Raw genomic sequence first — 20,694 nt, 5'->3', positions numbered from 1 at the left:
TTTTTAACTTCAATGTTGAATGTTAAAATTTTGATCCGTTTTGATCCGGGTTCAACCTTCAATTCCCAAATCCGGCCCGCCCATATCCGTTCTTTTTTAACAAATTTAGAATCCAATCCTATCCGGTCCGCGGATTTATCCGTGGATAACGGATTTATCCGGCCCATGAAGTGCTCTAGTTACCAGTGTCGAATAAGTATTTGTTCTCCGAACAGCAATTAAATTTTTTAGTCTGGATACCTCATTTTTCAAGTTAAGGACGAATTCAATTGTGAATCATTGTACTTTACAGATGCACTATTTCATGCAATACCTTCTGCAAGGTGCTGATCGGAGGAAAGTTAATCGTGTCGGTTCTACAAATATCTCACAAATACTCGCTTACGTATCAGTCGCCATTGTATCAACCAAAGGCCCGGTCTCTTAGTTTAACTTATTTATTCGAAGCTAAGTGTTGGTAAGACAGTGGGACTTCAATAATATCGATAAAAAATTACAGGCAAGAAGAGCATATGTCACATACCACGAGCCACTCGCAAATCAAACGTTTCCCATGTTCACACAGCTCCAAATATCCTTCATTGTCATGCTCCACACCAATCCATCGCCGAATCCCGGATAACGCCCTCGGATTCACACAAACCGCAGACTTCACTTCACCTCGTCACCTGTCACACTTCACACCAACGCAGCCGGCAAACAATCTCCCAATGGGGCAGAGCAGGGCTGGGGGCACCGCGTCACAACAGTCCTGGGGCCGGGCAACGGGGGCGAGCGGTCACCTGGGCCTCGTTTCATAAAGCGAGTCCGTAACTTACGCCGGTTTTTGGTCTTGTATTGCAAGTGCATGTGAAGTGATAAATCTATTTCCCCTTCTTCCTTCTGTTCTTACTTGCAAGATAAATAAATTCAACGATTCAAACTATCGTCAGCACTTCACATGCACTTGCAATACAAGACCAAAAACCGGCGTAAGTTACGGACTCGTTTTATGAAACTAGGTCCTGGAATCAACTGAAGCCGCTACGAGAGATATCAAACACCATGTACAAAAGTTAATCCTACTTTGTGGGTCGGCCGGTGGAGGGTGAATTTAGTCAGGGTTCTCGGCACCAGTTCTCGTCAGCTATCTCGCCACCATCAACAGCAACAGCTACACCTATGAGGCTTAAAGTTAGCAAGGGAATGAGCAACCATGTTGGCAGTCTGGCGAACGCGCGGTCCGCGCAGCAGCGGCCGGCGCACTGGGCGCAGCGCGCCGACCGGGCGCCGCTTTTGCCGCCGGTCCCGACCACCCGAAGGCGCGCGGTGCGCGCACGCACGCGTACGCTCACGTACGCACGCGCGTGCACGCGCTTGGCACACTTGTTTGTCATAGTCCTTCGAGAAAGCACCTATGCAAAATAGTCCAAACGCAAGATCGTCAAACAACAGATGTGGGGCCGGGCGCTCTGAGCAGGTAATCGGAGCGCAGAGGCAAACCCGACGCACCGTGCGCGCCGCAAACCCGTGAGCGCACTCTGCGCTGCCGTAACAAATGCACAGAAACAAGTCAATGCCCCTCGGGCTCATCAAGCACAAAGGCAACCAACTGCCATCACCAAACGCGCCGTGGTATTGGAAGTATTGCTCCTTTCTTACTGGTGATATTCGGTAGATGCGATTCGTCGATTCTGCCAAGGTGTACTGTGATAGTCGTGACCGAGCTGCCTCACAAATGAGGCTGCTTTCCACATTTTCCAACTGATGTAGTCAAGACATCAATTAAATGCCTTTGCAAGGCTCTCAGATTAGAGCCTTTGGCACAGACCAACAATAGGCAGCACCGGGCCGTTCTGCCTACAAACGACGCTCATGATTTCCATTTCCAATCGCCCATCTTTCCGAACGCTCGGTTGAGCGGCGGTCAGTGCCTGCGGCGAGTCACCCTGGGTAGGATGAGTCCGGCCCAGGTCACAGACACAAGCGGAGTTCTACCCTGTGTAACAGGAGAGACCGGCTGTCTCCGCGACCGCGACACCGCCGCCTCCGCCGCCACTCAGCGCTCCACGACCCGCCCACAACAACCAGTCAACATCCAGCCCCGTGCCGCCGCCGGGAGCGGCTCCACCGACCCGCCAACAGCCCAACAACCACCCCACTGTCCGCCGCCAGACGCACCGTCCCGTGCCGAGTCCCTGAGCGCCGCGCCGGCCAAGACCGGTCGCGCGCGTCACACTGTGTCACCCGCGTCACGCGTCACGCCGCTGTATCCAGAGCATCGTCATCGCCTGCACGAGCGCCTCGGCGGTGACGGCGCGCGCCATTAGGCAGCGGGCCGGCGCCGGCAGCGGCGTCGGCGCCGTCGCGTCGGCCGGCGCGCCTGCCGGCGGCGCGCGCGGACCCGCCGGCGCGACCTCAGAGCTCGGCGGCCCATATCACAACGGGTGGTCGGGCGTCTGCACGTGCGTCGTGTTATTGGCCAGGAAGGCCGGGTAGTGGCCGTCGTACTTCACGTCGTCGTAGCACACGAACATCATCCGCGAGTTGACCGTTTTCCGGCACTGCGGACAGATGCGCTTCTTCTTGCGCCTGTCGCTCTTGGAGAGCAGCTCGCGAGCGCATCTGCGGGAGAGAAAAGCGGCTCGATTATTCACTCTGGAGAAAGCGAATTTGCATGAGAAAGTCGGCGGCTATGGCAGCAAACAATACGCCCGTGAAATATTTCCATATTTTCTCGATTTATTCATGCCCGAAGTTTATCCAGCGCTGATATTTGAGAAGTGTCACAAGAGAGGAACAGGTAAAGATGACGACAGTTGACGATGACATGGTGATAAAAAGGAATATAGATGGTCGAATATCCTTATCCTCTGGTATCATAAAATATACTGAAAGGCATCAATGTAAGTTTGACTTTGAAGTCCAACATATTCTGAGTTGACATCGAACTGAAGCATCGCTAGACCCCTGCGAGAAGAGTCTACCTGGCCCTACTGATATGTGAACGATACGTGAATAGATCGACCGATGAATCCACCCGTTCCCACTCACTGTTGGTGGAAGATATGTGAACAGGGCAGCGCCTCCAGACTGTTTCCCGGCTCCTGCCCGAGCGGCTGGTTACACACGGCACAGTACAGCTCCATCTCTTCTGTAAGTACTGAGGCCAGGCGCTCCTGCAGTCGGGCGTTTTCGTCGTCGCCGAGCGCCGCGTAGATGCCCGACAGGTGCTGATGGGTGTTCCTTAGCAGCAGCTGGGGCAGGAGATTAGGGGGTGGTTAGAAATGGTTAGAAACGGTGGGCTGGTGCCCGACAGGTGCTGTTGGGTGTTCCTCAGCAGCAGCCAGCAGCTGAGGGCAGGTGGGAAGAAGGCGGTTAGAGACGGCAGGAGGTCAGTCAGGGCAGTAAGAATGACAGTTGGGGCGGCGGGTGACAGTAAGGGACATTGGGGGGAGGGGACCAGTCAGGGACAAACGTTCCAATTTTATAAATAAGTGAAAAGTACAAAAATAGCCATTGTACATATGCATGAATAGCGGGACAGCAAATAGCCAGGGTCTAATTTGGTTGTATGCTTGTCGAAATTTCCCACATCAACATCAATCGTGAACAGGGGCTCAGCTGTAGCCCATTCCTGGCTTGTATTGAACATGTGATTTATATCATCGTGATTGGTGGGCTGATTTACGAGCGAACAACAAATCAAATCATCATGACATTACTGGATCTGAAATTCGGCAAATGTCTGCCTTTCAGGGGTTTGTGAGAGTGTGTTTCTATTAATTAGATATCTGACACCGCGTAGGTATGTCCAGGCGCTAACAGGCTGTTAAATTAGTACTTTAGAGATATGATTATGATAATGATAATGAAATTCAACGTCTCGTCTCTAACAGCTGCCCCTCATAAGCTAAATATGTTGTTCTGGCCAATAGTTATAGACCGGGCGGACGACCATATACGCCACAGCGGGCGCAAGTACAGTTCAGCGTACTGAACACGTCGTTGGTGCATTATGCATGAGAAGGTAATGCACCCAACACGTAAATCCTCCTTCCGTGCTGTTACAATTTTGCACCGTTTATTTTAACATTGTTACACATTTTTGGGAGATATTGCTTGGAAGTATTTAACTTATGCTTTGGGACTTGTGGAAGTTTGGCATTACATGTCTGATAAAAGTTCAGACGCTTTTCTGAACCGTTTATGAATGTGAAATGCTTAACCTTTTATTCACAACTGCGAGTGCCGTATGTTAATTCAAATGAAATATACCAACAGGCTATACTCATGGGCGGCGCCACCGGGGGGGGGGGGGACGGGGGGGACAGGTCCCCCGCTATCGAAAGTTAGGGGGGTACAGTACCCACCTATCGGCGAGGCCCGTTCAATAGTTGATAATAATGCATTGTAAAGTTATCCGTCGCATTTAATGCATCGTTGGTTAATCAAGGCAGGTTCTGAATAAAGATTGCTGTTGGGATGTATCGCAGGGGGTCCTGGCCATCTGCAAAAGGTGTGGAGCTGTGATGCCTATAAGGTGATCGGCAGGGCCTCGGGGATCGTGCCCCCCCTTTTTGGGGCGCCAGGCAGGGTTATTACCTCCCCACCCCACTGCCAGACCCCATTGCCGACAAAACCAAGTTAACTGAAATTCCATAGATTTCCGTTACTATATGGATATTTTCCATTCCTAATTAGTCAAATTCAAGCATGGCAGTTCTACCACAGGAACCATTTGAAATCTATGCCATTTAACCCCAGCACTTGTGGGGAGAAGTGTTCGGATAGATCACAGGCAGGACCAAAAAAGCACGCAGTAGCCCAAGACCTTATAATTGGTAGCATCGGCTCCCTCTCGTCAAGGGGTTCGATAGCACTCGTTTTTTTCTGCAAAACTACAAGTTCGGTCGGCGGCCGAACGGCTGGGGGTCTAATCGAGCCCCCCTCCCCTCCCCTTCTTACGTCAGCGGCTGTGAAAATGCCATTACCAGCTGTTGAAACATGGCAGTTGCTTTTGCATGAGTGCACGAAAGTGTTTTAGGTACGTGATACGTGAAAGGTTCTACATGGAAACTGAGATACACCAGCTTATCAAATTGTGCTCACTGTGGTGCGCTCGGTTTTACCTTGACTAGTCTTTGAATTCTGGGGTGAAACAGACCAGTCAAGAAACCTGTTCCATAAGGAGAGCCACTAATGCTAAAGAGATGAGGGATGAAGTTTCCAGAGACCTTCATCACCTCCCAAAGGGGGTGCCCCGCCATTTGCCAATCCCCATGCTGTGTTCACTGAAAACAAGTTGAAAGAACGTAATGCAAAAGTATCTTAAAATATTCCACTCTTAGGTTTTTTGGGTATTAGGGTAAACTGGCTTAGAGGCGAAGCAGAACGTCTGGTTCATGAAGAACACACACAGTGTTTCACATAGACCGAAGACACGTGCTGCTTCTTCGCGTGCAGTCTTGGCGGCCCCAGGGGACTTCAACTCGACCAACACCGGTTCTTCTTCGTTCTCCCTAGTCACGTGATATTACGTCACACAAAGCGCGCGAAAGATAAACCCTTTGAAGGTTTTGCACGAACTAGCATCGGGTTTAAGAAGAAGGGGTTGTGGTTTGATCAGTGTAATGGCTTTCATCAAGACCACGCCCGCGGTACCACGTTCTAGCGTCCACCGGAAGCGATCGCCATTTTTCGATCGCGTTGGATCACGCTTTGTGCAGTGACGAGCGGCTGGTGCAAGATTGCGTGAATGGCAAGTAGGATCGAATATTGAAGAACTGAAATAAGGTTAATTTTTGGCTTGTCAAGTGTTGTGTATTATCTATATTACTTGTGATTGACAATGATAAGCAATATCACAACGCTCTTCAAATGCATGGATGAATGCATTGGATGAAGAAAATTCACATGCAAGACCAATCAATGCAGTAAGTATTTATATGTTGTATAAATGCCCCATTGCTTAAATTATGCATGTGGTATTTAGACAAATCTACCAAATGAAGATAAATCAGGAATAGAATCAGCTTGCCATTTTGGGGTCAACTGATTTAGGCATAAACTTGGCTGATTTTAATAAACATAGGTATGCTCTTGCTGATTAGTGCAATATTTTATCTATGTAGCTGCACTTTATACGTTAAGTGCATTATTTTATTTTTGGAGTGGGCTCATGGTTTCTGAAGTCAATCTAAGTTTCTTTACTCCCTGCCTGTTGAATAACGCATCCGCCCGACTCTTCATTCTAGGGGACGAGGCCATCCCGCTCTGATTGAGGCCCTGGAGTCTGAGGAGAGCGTCCTGGCGCGCGGAGACGTCGACATCGTCGAAAACGCTGGCTTGAAGCTGGTGGTGGAAGGAGAAACTGTATGTGATTTGGGAGAATGCGATATCGCCACCCGGCTGCTGACATGGGCGATAGCGCATACTGTGTTTGGGAAAACATCCACTTGCTAAAGCTAAAAATGTGTTAATATTTGTACAGAAAGCAGCCCTGAGCGTGAAGGAATCAACCTGAATAATTAAACATGCCCGAAAGGCTCTGGAGTTCTTTGGCTTGGATGTGTAAGGCAAGTGATACGACGGAGGGGAAAGAGTTCCTGCAGGCTGATTGCGGGCTGATCGCAGGCTGAATGCGGGCTGGTTGCGGCCGCTGATCGCATGGGCTGGTTGCGGGCTGGTTGTTCCCATGACTGGAGACTTGCAGGCTGATTGCTCAGAGTAAAGAGGAAGGTAATACATTTTAAGGTGTATCAAATACTGTGTTTGCGCAGCAGATGTGACGGCGCAGGTCGATAGCCATGCATGGGAGGTTCAATAGGCGAATAAACGGGGATTTTACGGTATTGCAATAGAACTGAAAGGGTTCTACAACCGATATTCAGAACACAGGGTGGTTTCCCTATAAACCTCAGGGACCTCTTCACAGACCCTTTGGGGTTCTTATCTAGGTGCTAAGAACGCTCTTATTATAAACCCTAAACCTCATAAGAGTCTTTGGAAGAATCGTGTGGATTCTTTTGATGAGAATGCAAAGCCGTCTACGTGAAGAACCATGGAGGTTCTGAAAAACGGTGGCATAACATTTTACCCCACAGGGGTCTAAATACCCCTGTACGTTCTTAACGTTCTTCCAAACACTGAAAACACTTTGGAAGAACGTTAAGAACGTACAGGGGTATTTAGACCCCTGTGGGGTAAAATGTTATGCCACCGTTTTTCAGAACCTCCATGGTTCTTCACGTAGACGGCTTTGCATTCTCATCAAAAGAATCCACACGATTCTTCCAAAGACTCTTATGAGGTTTAGGGTTTATAATAAGAGCGTTCTTAGCACCTAGATAAGAACCCCAAAGGGTCTGTGAAGAGGTCCCTGAGGTTTATAGGGAAACCACCCTGTGTTCTGAATATCGGTTGTAGAACCCTTTCAGTTCTATTGCAATACCGTAAAATCCCCGTTTATTCGCCTATTGAACCTCCCATGCATGGCTATCGACCTGCGCCGTCACATCTGCTGCGCAAACACAGTATTTGATACACCTTAAAATGTATTACCTTCCTCTTTACTCTGAGCAATCAGCCTGCAAGTCTCCAGTCATGGGAACAACCAGCCCGCAACCAGCCCATGCGATCAGCGGCCGCAACCAGCCCGCATTCAGCCTGCGATCAGCCCGCAATCAGCCTGCAGGAACTCTTTCCCCTCCGTCGTATCACTTGCCTTACACATCCAAGCCAAAGAACTCCAGAGCCTTTCGGGCATGTTTAATTATTCAGGTTGATTCCTTCACGCTCAGGGCTGCTTTCTGTACAAATATTAACACATTTTTAGCTTTAGCAAGTGGATGTTTTCCCAAACACAGTATGCGCTATCGCCCATGTCAGCAGCCGGGTGGCGATATCGCATTCTCCCAAATCACATACAGTTTCTCCTTCCACCACCAGCTTCAAGCCAGCGTTTTCGACGATGTCGACGTCTCCGCGCGCCAGGACGCTCTCCTCAGACTCCAGGGCCTCAATCAGAGCGGGATGGCCTCGTCCCCTAGAATGAAGAGTCGGGCGGATGCGTTATTCAACAGGCAGGGAGTAAAGAAACTTAGATTGACTTCAGAAACCATGAGCCCACTCCAAAAATAAAATAATGCACTTAACGTATAAAGTGCAGCTACATAGATAAAATATTGCACTAATCAGCAAGAGCATACCTATGTTTATTAAAATCAGCCAAGTTTATGCCTAAATCAGTTGACCCCAAAATGGCAAGCTGATTCTATTCCTGATTTATCTTCATTTGGTAGATTTGTCTAAATACCACATGCATAATTTAAGCAATGGGGCATTTATACAACATATAAATACTTACTGCATTGATTGGTCTTGCATGTGAATTTTCTTCATCCAATGCATTCATCCATGCATTTGAAGAGCGTTGTGATATTGCTTATCATTGTCAATCACAAGTAATATAGATAATACACAACACTTGACAAGCCAAAAATTAACCTTATTTCAGTTCTTCAATATTCGATCCTACTTGCCATTCACGCAATCTTGCACCAGCCGCTCGTCACTGCACAAAGCGTGATCCAACGCGATCGAAAAATGGCGATCGCTTCCGGTGGACGCTAGAACGTGGTACCGCGGGCGTGGTCTTGATGAAAGCCATTACACTGATCAAACCACAACCCCTTCTTCTTAAACCCGATGCTAGTTCGTGCAAAACCTTCAAAGGGTTTATCTTTCGCGCGCTTTGTGTGACGTAATATCACGTGACTAGGGAGAACGAAGAAGAACCGGTGTTGGTCGAGTTGAAGTCCCCTGGGGCCGCCAAGACTGCACGCGAAGAAGCAGCACGTGTCTTCGGTCTATGTGAAACACTGTGTGTGTTCTTCATGAACCAGACGTTCTGCTTCGCCTCTAAGCCAGTTTACCCTAATACCCAAAAAACCTAAGAGTGGAATATTTTAAGATACTTTTGCATTACGTTCTTTCAACTTGTTTTCAGTGAAGTGTTTTCAGTGTTGTTACGATTGGAGGGTGAATATGAGAACGATGCAGGTCGTGCCAGCTCGATCATGACGAACACAATGGTGCCGACATCACAGCTCTACTGCCATTTTTGACGAAGTTAATCAACAAGGACCGGAATCCTACCCTGGGGCATTTCACCTGCAGAGGCCGCCGGACCTGAGACCCTTTCACTCAATTCTTTTTCAACGGTGCATGCGGCATGCCCTCGTTTTTCCCGCGAAGCTCTTGGTAAGTAAAATCCATCAGAAAGTGTGATCAAATAACGGCTGGTGACCTTCCATGACCTAGCATGACCTTTTGAGTGACCACCAATGACATGACCACTGACGGCTAGCCATTAGCTGCACCCTGCCCGTTGCATATGGATCAGGTGGTGATGTCATGATTCTGAAATTATATTGCAGTTTTGGCGCACTTGTCAGAGCAGAAGACATTCCCACTTTTCCTCCATGACTATATGATGGTGAAGCCATGAAGCTGACCAGACGTAAGATCGAAAATTTGAAAGTACGAAACGTAAGAATAGTTGGCACTGCTACTCGACACTGACCGGCCGGTCGCGAACTTCCCGCCTCCGGATTTTCAGCCGGACACCCAATCCACTCGGCCACGCGGCCAGTATCCCTAAGCAATTCGCAGCTTGTAGGAAACCAGCTTTGAGTTGGCAAGATTGCAAATTTTGATTTAGAGGCAAGGATGCTTGAAAAGGTGATCGATCTTAGGTGTCCTAGGATAAGTTTGGAAACGGGATGCACCATTCGATGTGTTTTGGGCTTTGCCAAGTTTCGCGGCGTTACGTGCCTCGTTTTTCTTTTTGCATACACGATCAGTATCTACTTATGGGATTTTCGGACAGCTACAGTCCCCGTCCCCCCCTATCGAAAACCCGTGGCGCCGCCCCTGGCTATACTTCTTTCCTAAGCTTAAAGAACAAAACCGTTCTGTGAAGTTCACCTCTCCTGATCGAGCCATAATTTTGTGATAGCATAGGTCATTGCCTGGAATGAAAACGTTCATCTCGATGGGTTTGGCAATTGATCGCTGAGAGCGGCGAGCAGTTTTGACGAGAAGTGCTCGCCAAAGAGGCGCAGGAAAGCCCGGGGGCATCGTTTGCCGAAACCGACCTCCTACTCTGCAGACATGAAGCTGAGCCGATCTCGAGAGTCGGTTTTCGGGGTCGCCATAACGTGCCTCTCCTCACATCAAGGCTCTGTCACGTCCCACGACACGTCCCCATTACGTCCTCACGTCCCCACGGCACGTCCCAGTGACGTCCTCACGCCCCCACGGCATATCTTTGTTATGTCATGTAGCTGGGCGCCGTTGATGGGATCGTATTAGGTGAACTTCACCAGTGGCAAGCCCGGCCGCGAACTTCTCGCTGAGAAATTTTGCACGTCTAACTCATCTTCAGAGCCAGTCGCACCGCCCGGCTGACACAGTGAAGTTGAGAAGTAATTTGTGTGCCTCTGAGCCGCAGACAGAACATCCGGGGAAGTTGTGTTCGGCAGAAGTTGGGCCGGCTTTCGCTAGTAAATTGACATTAGCAGTTTGTATGTGCAGAGTATGACGTTTTCATTACATTTCATAAAGATGTTACCAATCTTTGCTAAAGCTCTGTTGCCCTCGTGCATAAATATTAAAGGGACCATCCCACCTTAACATTAGTTTTGAGTTGAGATAGCCAAGTTTGCGGCCAGGCTCAGAAACCACCATTTATCCTGGTCGCAACCCCCGCAGCTTTATGGTGTTCAAGAAATTTCTTCCCTTTACTTGCAGGGTGGGACCAGCTTAGTCCCTAGCGGTTTTTTGATGACGTCAGCAGTCATTTCAACGCCCGCCATTCCTTGAACCCGAGTTTTGCTGACCTTGAGCTCCCTTTTTTATCAACGTGAAATCCGTCGTCGGCGCTGAGAAAGCCTACTGCTTTTCATTTTAATTTGAATATTACAAGATACCCACCACTGGAACTTGGACTGATATTATACCAAGGCCGAAGATGATCAAGCTGCCTGCTATATCTGGAGCTCAAGCTTGGTGTTCAACTTCAACATGGAATAAAAAACAAAATGTCAAAGCAAACTGGATATGGTACTGCAAGTTAAAGTCCAAAGAAATTTGAGGAGCTGACAATTGACATTAATTCTTTTCCTGCAAGGTTTCCATATGGAAATCACAGTCACACCATGAAGAAATATTTTTGATGTTAACAGTTGAAAGGATTTATCTTCCAGTTTTGACGAAAGACGCTGCTGACTGTCTTTGGAAAAGGATGTCGGCATGAGGTGCAATTGTGCTTGTGAAGTGGTTATAACTGGTCTTTTCACAGTATTAAATTAAATGTGCCATTGCAGCCAAGTGTGTTATCATGTAAGGTAAAATCAAAACTACAATGTTGGTTTTACGAGCATTGAGAAGGCTGGTAGGTAACACCTGCCTGTGCTCGTAAATCATGCTGCCAGAGTATTCTAAATTAATTTTATCATACACTTTTGTTGTCCAGAATGGTTGCACTATTGTTTGGTATCATATTATTCCATGTAAATATGGTAGTGTAAAGTCCGACCAACATGTTACCAGATTTGAAGCTGTTACGTTACCTAAGTACCTGTTTTTTACTGGCGTGGTGAATGTCACCTGGATTTTGTTTTGAGGTGCAGACCTAGTAACTCTGACTACATGGGTTTGAAGCTATTATCTATTCTGTTTTTACTGGCCTGGTGAATGGCGACTGATGTTGTCCGTGGATGGCACTGAAACAAATTTTGAGTGTTTTGTACAGTGTTTTAATACAATGCTGAGGGCTGAAATTTGTCTTGTTTAGAGTGGTGAAAGTTCAGGATATGCCAGCCACCATGGTGGGTCAGAGTTAAATGTGTTGCAGTCAGTTCGGCTTCGGCAAGCACACGGATGGGCATACGCATCAAGACCTGCTCTGCCATACTTTCAGCCAATTTTACCTAGGTAAGTCTTTTCTTTTTTCTGCCAAAAGCTATGACATTGTGAATTTCAGCACTGTGGCCTGTGTGTAGCTTTCAGGAAAGCAATTCTAAATAAAGCTCCGATAAAGTGCAAAATCAGCAATGCAGCCCTCTATTACATTTTCTACAACATCTTACTTGTTCCTTGCATGGAGAGAAAAATGCAATGTTATGAATTCGTTTATTCACATAATTTGACAAGCATGCAGTTACCTGCTACTATCACTGCACAAAACAGAGCAGAAAACATCAGTTGATCAAACACAAGACATAACAGAAGTTTACAACATAGGGCTGCCGAACCTGCTTCCTCCCACCACAGTTGATGCCATTTCCTAGCCTGGCTTGATGTGAGCACTGAATAGCTGCTTTGTCTAATTACAGCTCACTACCATTCAACTTAAACTACTCTCTTTAAAGTAAGAGTGAGAGCGTTCAGTGTTCATGGCAGCTCGACAGACGACAGACAACAAACATCTTGACAAACCAACCAGTATTTGATTTGGCTAATGATTTATGTGCTTGTTGTATCATGGCCAAACTACTTTAACAGCAATAATCCCTGTTTCATCTTGATCTTGCTTTTATTTCCATTTGAACTCAGATCTTGAAACAATCATCTGAAGTAATATCAGATACTGGCTTCTGTTTCTCTTGAAAGCAAGTTAAAAGTTAAAACAACAATGATAAACTAAGGCAGGAGATGTGAGTTGTGGCAGTAGATTTTTGATTCAACATATGTCAACCTTATATTGCTTGAGACCTCTGTGACAGACAAACAAATATTTATAGTTTTTTGATAGTTTGGATTCTTGGCTTGATTTAGCAGATCAGCTGTGAACCTTGACTTTGAAATAATGTCATGGTACCCGAACGAATCCTCGCATGACATTTCTTCGTAGCACAATTTTTCGTCCGCATTTCTTCGTCTACAAATCTTCGTCGGTGCATTTATTTGTCCCTCAATGCTTACTCTTGCATATATTTGCGTTGAAGAAGAAATGCGAGCCGATTTTCATATACCCTGGTGCGAGACAAAGTAATGCGATAGGTACGAATAAATGCCCTGACGAAGATTTGCAGACGAAGAATTGCGATACGAAGAAATGCCATAAGAATTGTCTGGAATCCTTTATTGGCCATCATATATTGACCTTGATAAGATAAACGCATCATTCGCGCAATATTTGTCGCACTTTGATACCAAACTATTGCTTCCAAATGCCGACGTAAAGAAAACCTTTATGTGACGTCATAGAAACAGCGGATTTCCCAAAAAGTAAACAAAAATAAAAGTCTTATATCTCGAAAACGGGTGAATATTTTCCGGTAAAATTTGGTAGATGTTCATTTTCGCTCTTTGTGATTCACGCTACATCACTTTTATGCCAATTCATTAACTTTTTTGAAGGTGGGAGGGTCCCTTTAATCGGAACCGGATGCAAATTGTTGATCATAGTTATGCAAAGACGTTTCGTGTCTAACTTTACTTTCACTTTATTTTATTCCGACTGCCTATTGTGAGCAGCACCAACGTTCGGCGTATTACACTACTGGAAAAAGCGGAAATCTTATTCTCAGCTCAGCCACATTAGTTAGTAATCCTTTTAACCAGGAATTTATCTCTTTCTTAACCTCTCTAGCATTATTGAATCAGAAAGGAATGCGTTATGTTCGTGTCTCTCTCCTCCCGACTCTCACTCTCCCTTCCTCCTTCCCTCATTCTTGTGCATCTCTCCCCCGCTTGCTTTCCCCTTCTCCCCCTCTCTCTCTCTCTCTCTCTCTCTCTCTCTCTCTCTCTCTCTCTCTCTCTCTCTCTCTCTCTCTCTCTCTCTCTCTCTCGTACCTTGCTGCCACAGTTGGTAACGGCATCCAGCAGCCTGGTGTATGCCTCCAGTGGTTTGCAGTCGCACACCTTCTTCTGACGACAGAGCAGACTGATGGACTTGGCCATGCCGTCTAATGCCAGAACTCGTCCGAACGCGTCTTCCATATCTGTCAACATCTGAAGCGCCGCCTCGTACCGCCGGTAGGCGCGCTGGAAGGCAGAGGTAAAATGAGGTAGATATTGGTCAGCTGAGGGGAGTGGTAAGAGAGCAAAGCATAAATACACGAGAGAAAGGGTGCCACCAGTTGACTGACTTTGTGCATTGAGTTGACTGAGTGAAACTGAGGGGCGAGGGCAGCGTTAGACGTTGCCTTCATGCATGAACACTGGGCAGGTCCAAATAGCTCAGAGGTCTAGACCTCTGTAGACCAATGCAAAGGTCTACAAAAGTGGACAAAAGTCTGTGGTCAAAGTCCATGAAATGAGGTCATAGTTGTGGTCGTAGTAGACCTATAGAATCGCTGGTAGACTCGCTGGTCATCCAAGGTCAAACACGAGGGGGGCGAAATTATAGAGGTTCTTTCTCGAAAGAAACTGGAAGTCAGGCGAGATCACATGGCATATGATTGAGTTAAACTGTTTTACGAAGAAGTTATCATGCGTAGGAAAATGAACTACATCCGAACCGAGTGGACGAACAACGATTGAAGGAACGACACGACCTTTTAGATGGGAACGCTTGATCCTGTCTCACCAAACCTTACCTCGCCACTGCCTGCTCGTAAATACAAACCATGACTGGAGTCTAGAAACGAATAAAGTCTAGTCGTGGTTTAGATTCATGTACCGCCTGTGGTCTGACTCTCCTCACCTGTCCGTCGCTCTTCTGTCTGAGGATATCACCCATGGCGCAGAGACCTCGGGCGTTTAGTGGCCGGTCTCCTGCCTCTAGTGCCATCCGCAGCGCGTCCTGAAACAGAGTGAGAAAGAGAATTTAGAAACGAAACAGGTGTTTTGTCTCATCTCTCTCCCTCTCTCTTCCTCCCTCCCTCTCTCTCTCTCTATCTCTCTCTCTCTCCTTCTCCTCTCTCTCTCTCCCTCTCTCTCTCTCTCTCTCTCTCTCTCTCTCTCTCTCTCTCTCTCTCTCTCTCTCTCTCTCTCTTCCAATGTTATGCAGTTTATTGTAAACATTTGTTTTTGTTGTTGAAAATACCCTGTCGTCAGTCTTGCTTTAAGTTCTCTATCATGGGTCTAAAGATGGTGGAAGAGAACTTATACCAACAGTAACAGCGAATAAAACATTATCTGAGCTAAAACTACCTTCTCCAAGCACGACACCCTGGATCTGTGCTGTAGCTGAACCCCGCCCTTGCACCATCCCCTCTACCGGAACTCTCCCCATCCGTCTTTGCCCGGCACAGCCGTCTCTCCGGTAACACCCTGTTGGGGTCAGTCGGCCTCGCTCTCTCGCTCAGTTGCGTCTCCACGGCTGCCGAGGCCGGTATTGACACACTGTTCAGAGCAGCGGAAATCGGCGCACTGGCCTGCCCTATCCGGCGCCAACAGCTGCGTCCGACAGTCGATAAAGGCTGGGCCGAGCCGAAAAAACCGCACCTTCAAATACGTACACATTGCAAGACGGAGCTCAGTTAAAAGTGAAGCTGGGGAGGTCTTAGTGACTACATTTGTCGTTGCCTTGGTGTTCTATCCATCTACTTCGATATGCTGAAGTTTCAGCGGCTACTTTACGCAGCATCGCTTTTTCGGGAGTTTTAAATCGTCTACTTTTCAAGAGGTAAATATCCTTCAGCAAACATGCCGCCTTTTTCGTCGAAAAAGATACCATCGTAGGCGCTGCGGGTTTAACAGCCCGGCATTTGTTAAACGACCCACCCACGCCCCGTGCCGGCAAATTTACGTGACCTGTTTATCCCGCGGACTCCCGCCGGCTGACAGAAGGCCAAGATACGACTCACTCTAACGCGTCTGTGCCGGGGTCGGATCACGTAGATACTGGCCTGCCATCGGTCAGCGGGGCCTGCAGCGGCCTGCGGTCGGCAGCCGGGCGCGCCGACTGCATATTACATGAACTGTGGCCTCCGGGCGCGGCTGGCCGCCACTGTCGCCGACATGGCTTCTGTCGGGCCGCACTGATGAGACTCTGTCTGTTTGACCGAGCCCAGCAGCAGGATCAGTCTCACTGGAGCGCCGCGGAAAGGTCTTTGTCCGGCCGCGTCCGAGCCGCCTTTGTTCCGCCGATAGATACTTTGGTTGGTAAGCGCAGCGAACAGACTTCTTCTCATCGTGGCAAAGTTGGGTGTGGGAATCGATAAGGTTTTGCTCTCCTTCTCCGAAGCGAGAGGCGTGTTCGGCTATCGTTCTGAGATGGGCAGTGTCAGCACCAGAGCGAGGTCAACGAATGGAAAGGGCCGCGCCGTGACAGCGCTGTGTGCTATGTAGATGGTGGAGACCTTTGAGCTAACTTTCTGTTAGTGACATTGAGTTCGATGATATCAGTTAAATAAATAAAAACACATAAAAACACAAAGCTGTCGTTCAGTCACTACTGTTGAGAACTACTGGTCAAAATGCTTTTTATATTTCCTCAAATTAAGCCCACAGAAAGAGTAGCGCATTCAGTCAGGTTCGAATTTCGCCGCTGGCTACAAGTTTCTACAGCAAAAAGCAATCGTTCCAGCCTTATTGGTCTTACGTGTGTGCGCGCGCACTTCTGTGTGTCTGTGTGTGACGGTCGAGTGATGTAGGTGGCACGTTCATCAGACTAGAGAGGCCACTGTCGAGCCAATAACCCACCGCAAGAGCCACCACATGTCTACCAACGGCCAATTCCAGCGCCACACACGTCACTCGAGCGCTGTGATTAATTAGCGACAGTGAAATAAGGAGCTTTTGAACTGCGGTGAACGTCAGTATTATTAGTTGGTGCTATGAAATTGGTGTGTTAATTCTGACCTCAGGCATGCGCTTCGGTAAGTACAGTGCGTGGGGTGCTCAATGTTTCATGAAGCCCATGAACCGTTTCGTGAACCATGAGCGGAGAAGGTGCTGATTCAGAATAAACTGCGATGCGGAATAGCACGCATCAGATTCGGGCGCCCGCGGTACCGAACGAGCACTGCGGAGCAGCATGCGTCAGGCGCCCGCGCCGCCAGTCGAGCCCTGCGGCACAGCATGCTGCAGGCGCCATACTGACAGAGACATCTATTGGCAGCGGCAGGAACTATATATTAGCTCGAGAACGAGGATCTATTGGTAACGTGGTGCGTGGGCGATACCGAGGGATGAAATGACGAGGAATCGATTTGCCGAAGCGTCATTATTCTTTTCCTCAGGTTAATAAATATCTAAAAAGTTAATTGTTTTCAAAACGGGCTTCGCTGAGGAAAACTAAATATTATAACCAAATATTTCGGCTTTATTGATCAGCCTTGTTCACTGGTTTGAAATACATTTTTCTCAAAAACATGACCTAAAAATTCAAATATTCATATCGTGCCGTCAGTGATGACGATCTTCTAGCTTACGAAAAACCGAACAAATGAATCGTGGTGAAACACATTTCAAGGCACACTGTAACAGGCAAACGCACACATGTTCCTATCTCAACGCAATGTCCCAAATAGGGCTGATGGTGACCTTTCCGACCCCCCTGTTCATTGACGAATTGTGCACCTTAATCTCCAGTGCCTCACGGATAGTCCTACGCTTCCAGTTTCTTTCAACTGCCAATGTTTTCGCGTCTCTTGGATTTATTGATTTGTTGCATGAGTAGGCATGCTGAGCTGTTGCTGACGTGTCTGTGCGGCCATGTTTTAAATCAGCCATGTGCTCCTTCATTCTGGTTGATTTTGGACGTCCACTTTCTCCTATGTAGGACTCACCGCACTCACATCTGATCTGATAGACGGTGCCTTTTTTCATCTCAGGTGGCACTTTGTCCTTCACCTGCATTAAATGGTCTCGAAGTGATCTTGACTTGTGTCCCGTTTTGATGTGGTGCTGCTTCAAAAGTCTTGCTATGGGCTCACTTAACCCCTTTACGTATGGAAGCGAAATGTATGTTGTGCGGGTGACCTCATTTTGATTTACTGTATCCTGGTCTGTGTCATCTTTTTGTTGGTTTCGCACATCGAAGCCCTTTTTTATCACGTGGCTAGGATAGCCGTGTTGTCTGAAAACAGTCTTCAGATGTTCTTTCTCTTTGGCTTCTGCTTGTTTGGTACTTGAAATTTTCTCTGCTCGCCGGACTAGATTCTTGATGACCCCCACTTTCATCATTTCTGGGTGGTTTGAGTTGTTTCTGATGTATGCGTCGCTGGCAGTTGGTTTTCTGTAGACAGCGGTGTGCAGACCACCTGTACCGCTCCTGCTAACACGTACATCAAGAAACGACAGCTGGCCGTTTTGGAGGAGCACATGGCTGAAGAGCACCAGAATGAAGGAGCACATGGCTGATTTAAAACATGGCCGCACAGACACGTCAGCAACAGCTCAGCATGCCTACTCATGCAACAAATCAATAAATCCAAGAGACGCGAAAACATTGGCAGTTGAAAGAAACTGGAAGCGTAGGACTATCCGTGAGGCACTGGAGATTAAGGTGCACAATTCGTCAATGAACAGGGGGGTCGGAAAGGTCACCATCAGCCCTATTTGGGACATTGCGTTGAGATAGGAACATGTGTGCGTTTGCCTGTTACAGTGTGCCTTGAAATGTGTTTCACCACGATTCATTTGTTCGGTTTTTCGTAAGCTAGAAGATCGTCATCACTGACGGCACGATATGAATATTTGAATTTTTAGGTCATGTTTTTGAGAAAAATGTATTTCAAACCAGTGAACAAGGCTGATCAATAAAGCCGAAATATTTGGTTATAATATTTAGTTTTCCTCAGCGAAGCCCGTTTTGAAAACAATTAACTTTTTAGAGGAATCGATTGTTTAGGATGTTTCATTGCTGACCACTTAAAATTATGCTGAAAACAGTGGGTTTAAAGTGGAGCAGGTACAATGCATTACAAAGAAGCGTCATGTCGTCATAAAGCTAACGTTTACAGCGGCAACGTCATGCAGGGCCACGTTTTGCCAAAAATTTGCAATGCAATTTACGAGCAGAGGCCCGAAGCTTTCTCAGTACTGAACCACGTATGATATCAGACACTTTCTAACCTATGTTTCAACCTTTCAAGTGAGTCATTCTAAACGTACATGCAGCCGTCGGCGGTTGATTTATTTTATACCTGCCATGTCCCTCCCCTCTTCCCACCCCATCCACCGCCCACCCACTCACCACCCCCTAACTTCTCCCGAAGTTTCCAGCACTCTCCTCTCACCTGACAGCACTCGTAGGCCTCTGACATCCTGCCTAGCTTCCTCAGCGGCGTGACCAGGTGCAGCAGCGCCAGCCGTTGGTGCCGCATGTTCAGATCACAGATCTGGAAACTCTTGGACAGCTCGAACGCCTTCGCCACCAGCTGGAGACCCTTGTTGTAGTCCTTGAGCACGTTGAACACCTGACCCATGCCGACATAAATAAGCAGTTCTAGGCCGACGTCTCGTATACTGCGCGCCACTTTCAGCGCGAGCTCGTAGTGTTCGATGGCCTTGCTGAAGTTGGAGTAGGTGACGTAGATGTTGCCCAGACAGAGGTGCACCTGGCCGGTGGTACGGGACTGATCACACTGGCTGTACAGCGAGTGGCGGCAATACTGCAGCGCGCTGTCCAGACTGCCCATACGCTCGTTGCCCCGCGCCAGGTTGAGGTAGGCCTCGGCTCTCAGCAGATTGTCCTCCATGCTGTGTGCGATGTCCAGCTGCTGAAAGGCGAGCTCCACCAGTTCCCTGTCGGCAGGACCACATCTGCGTTAGTGGACGAAAACACATCCCCGTGACAAAAGCACAGCTGTGTGACTTCATAATCACAACGTTATAACGACAGAACAGTTGTGTTAGTGGACAGAAGCATTGCTAGGTTAGACGACAGGAACACAGCTGCTTTGGAGCACAAAAGCCTCTGCGCGAACACACCTTACCTACTTTGACAGAAGCAAAGCAAAGCATCATTAGTCAACATGAACACAGCTGCGTTAGACGAACACCGCTGCGCTAGCCGTACGGCTTTCGTGATGAGATCGCGAATTGAGACTGAAAGGTCACCCTGTCCACAGATTATTAATGAATGTATAAATATGGAACTAGAATGATGCTGCTCGTTGAAGGCTGTCATCATGATGACAGTTTGAATGACGAAGGAAATGATAATGGAGTGAGAACTGATGAAGAGGTGGCGGTGAAACTATCGACGGCCGAGGGAGGAGATGAGAGAACGTCATCTCCCTGACAACTTCTTTAGTCCATCCGAATATGCACCTCAAATATATATTTAATAGTATTGGAGCATTGTGCTTCAAGCGCACAGGAATACAATTAGGTACATAGCTCAGCTCACTAACCGAGGATAACAGATCGCTACGTATCGCGAATATTCTCAGAGCTGCCGCTGCTCCTGCGCCACAGCCGGCTCATCCCGCCGACACGGTGTTGGAGCCGGTCACGCTGCTCGGTGCCCAGGTCACGCCTTCTCGCGGAGCCCACCCTCACACCGTGAAAACACCGGCCACTTTAACGACTCAGCCGGGCGACTGCCAATACGGGTCGGCCACCCAGAGCCGCCGGATTTCCTCGCAAACGAGGACGGCGGCCCGACCGACCCATCTCCCGCTGATAGCCGTCTCCGGTGTGGCGACAGCTGCGCCAGGGCTGAGGGGCGCCGGCGGGGCTGGGCGGGCGGCGGGGCACTCCCGTGCCGGTGACAGACGATTAAACGGTGGTCCGCCCGCGGCGCGGCGC

The 20,694-nt window shown here is 48.0% G+C and overlaps 1 protein-coding gene across 1 annotated transcript; it reads right to left on the bottom strand.

Moving 5' to 3' along the window:
* Positions 1-1,009: 1,009 nt before the first annotated feature.
* LOC122392804 (43 kDa receptor-associated protein of the synapse homolog) lies at positions 1,010-19,686 on the bottom strand (the record flags this gene model as incomplete). Its single annotated transcript, XM_043388080.1, has 5 exons — positions 1,010-2,604; positions 3,034-3,236; positions 13,843-14,034; positions 14,696-14,794; positions 19,179-19,686. Coding segments are annotated over 5 exons (1,189 nt in total), but the record flags the coding sequence as incomplete, so codon positions are not given.
* Between the last annotated feature and the right edge of the window lie 1,008 nt (positions 19,687-20,694).

The sequence above is a fragment of the Amphibalanus amphitrite genome, unplaced genomic scaffold (genome assembly GCF_019059575.1).
Source record: "Amphibalanus amphitrite isolate SeventyFive unplaced genomic scaffold, NRLGWU_Aamphi_draft 000502F_arrow, whole genome shotgun sequence".
NCBI lineage: Eukaryota > Metazoa > Arthropoda > Thecostraca > Balanomorpha > Balanidae > Amphibalanus > Amphibalanus amphitrite.
This window is presented reverse-complemented; position numbering and strand designations above follow the sequence as displayed.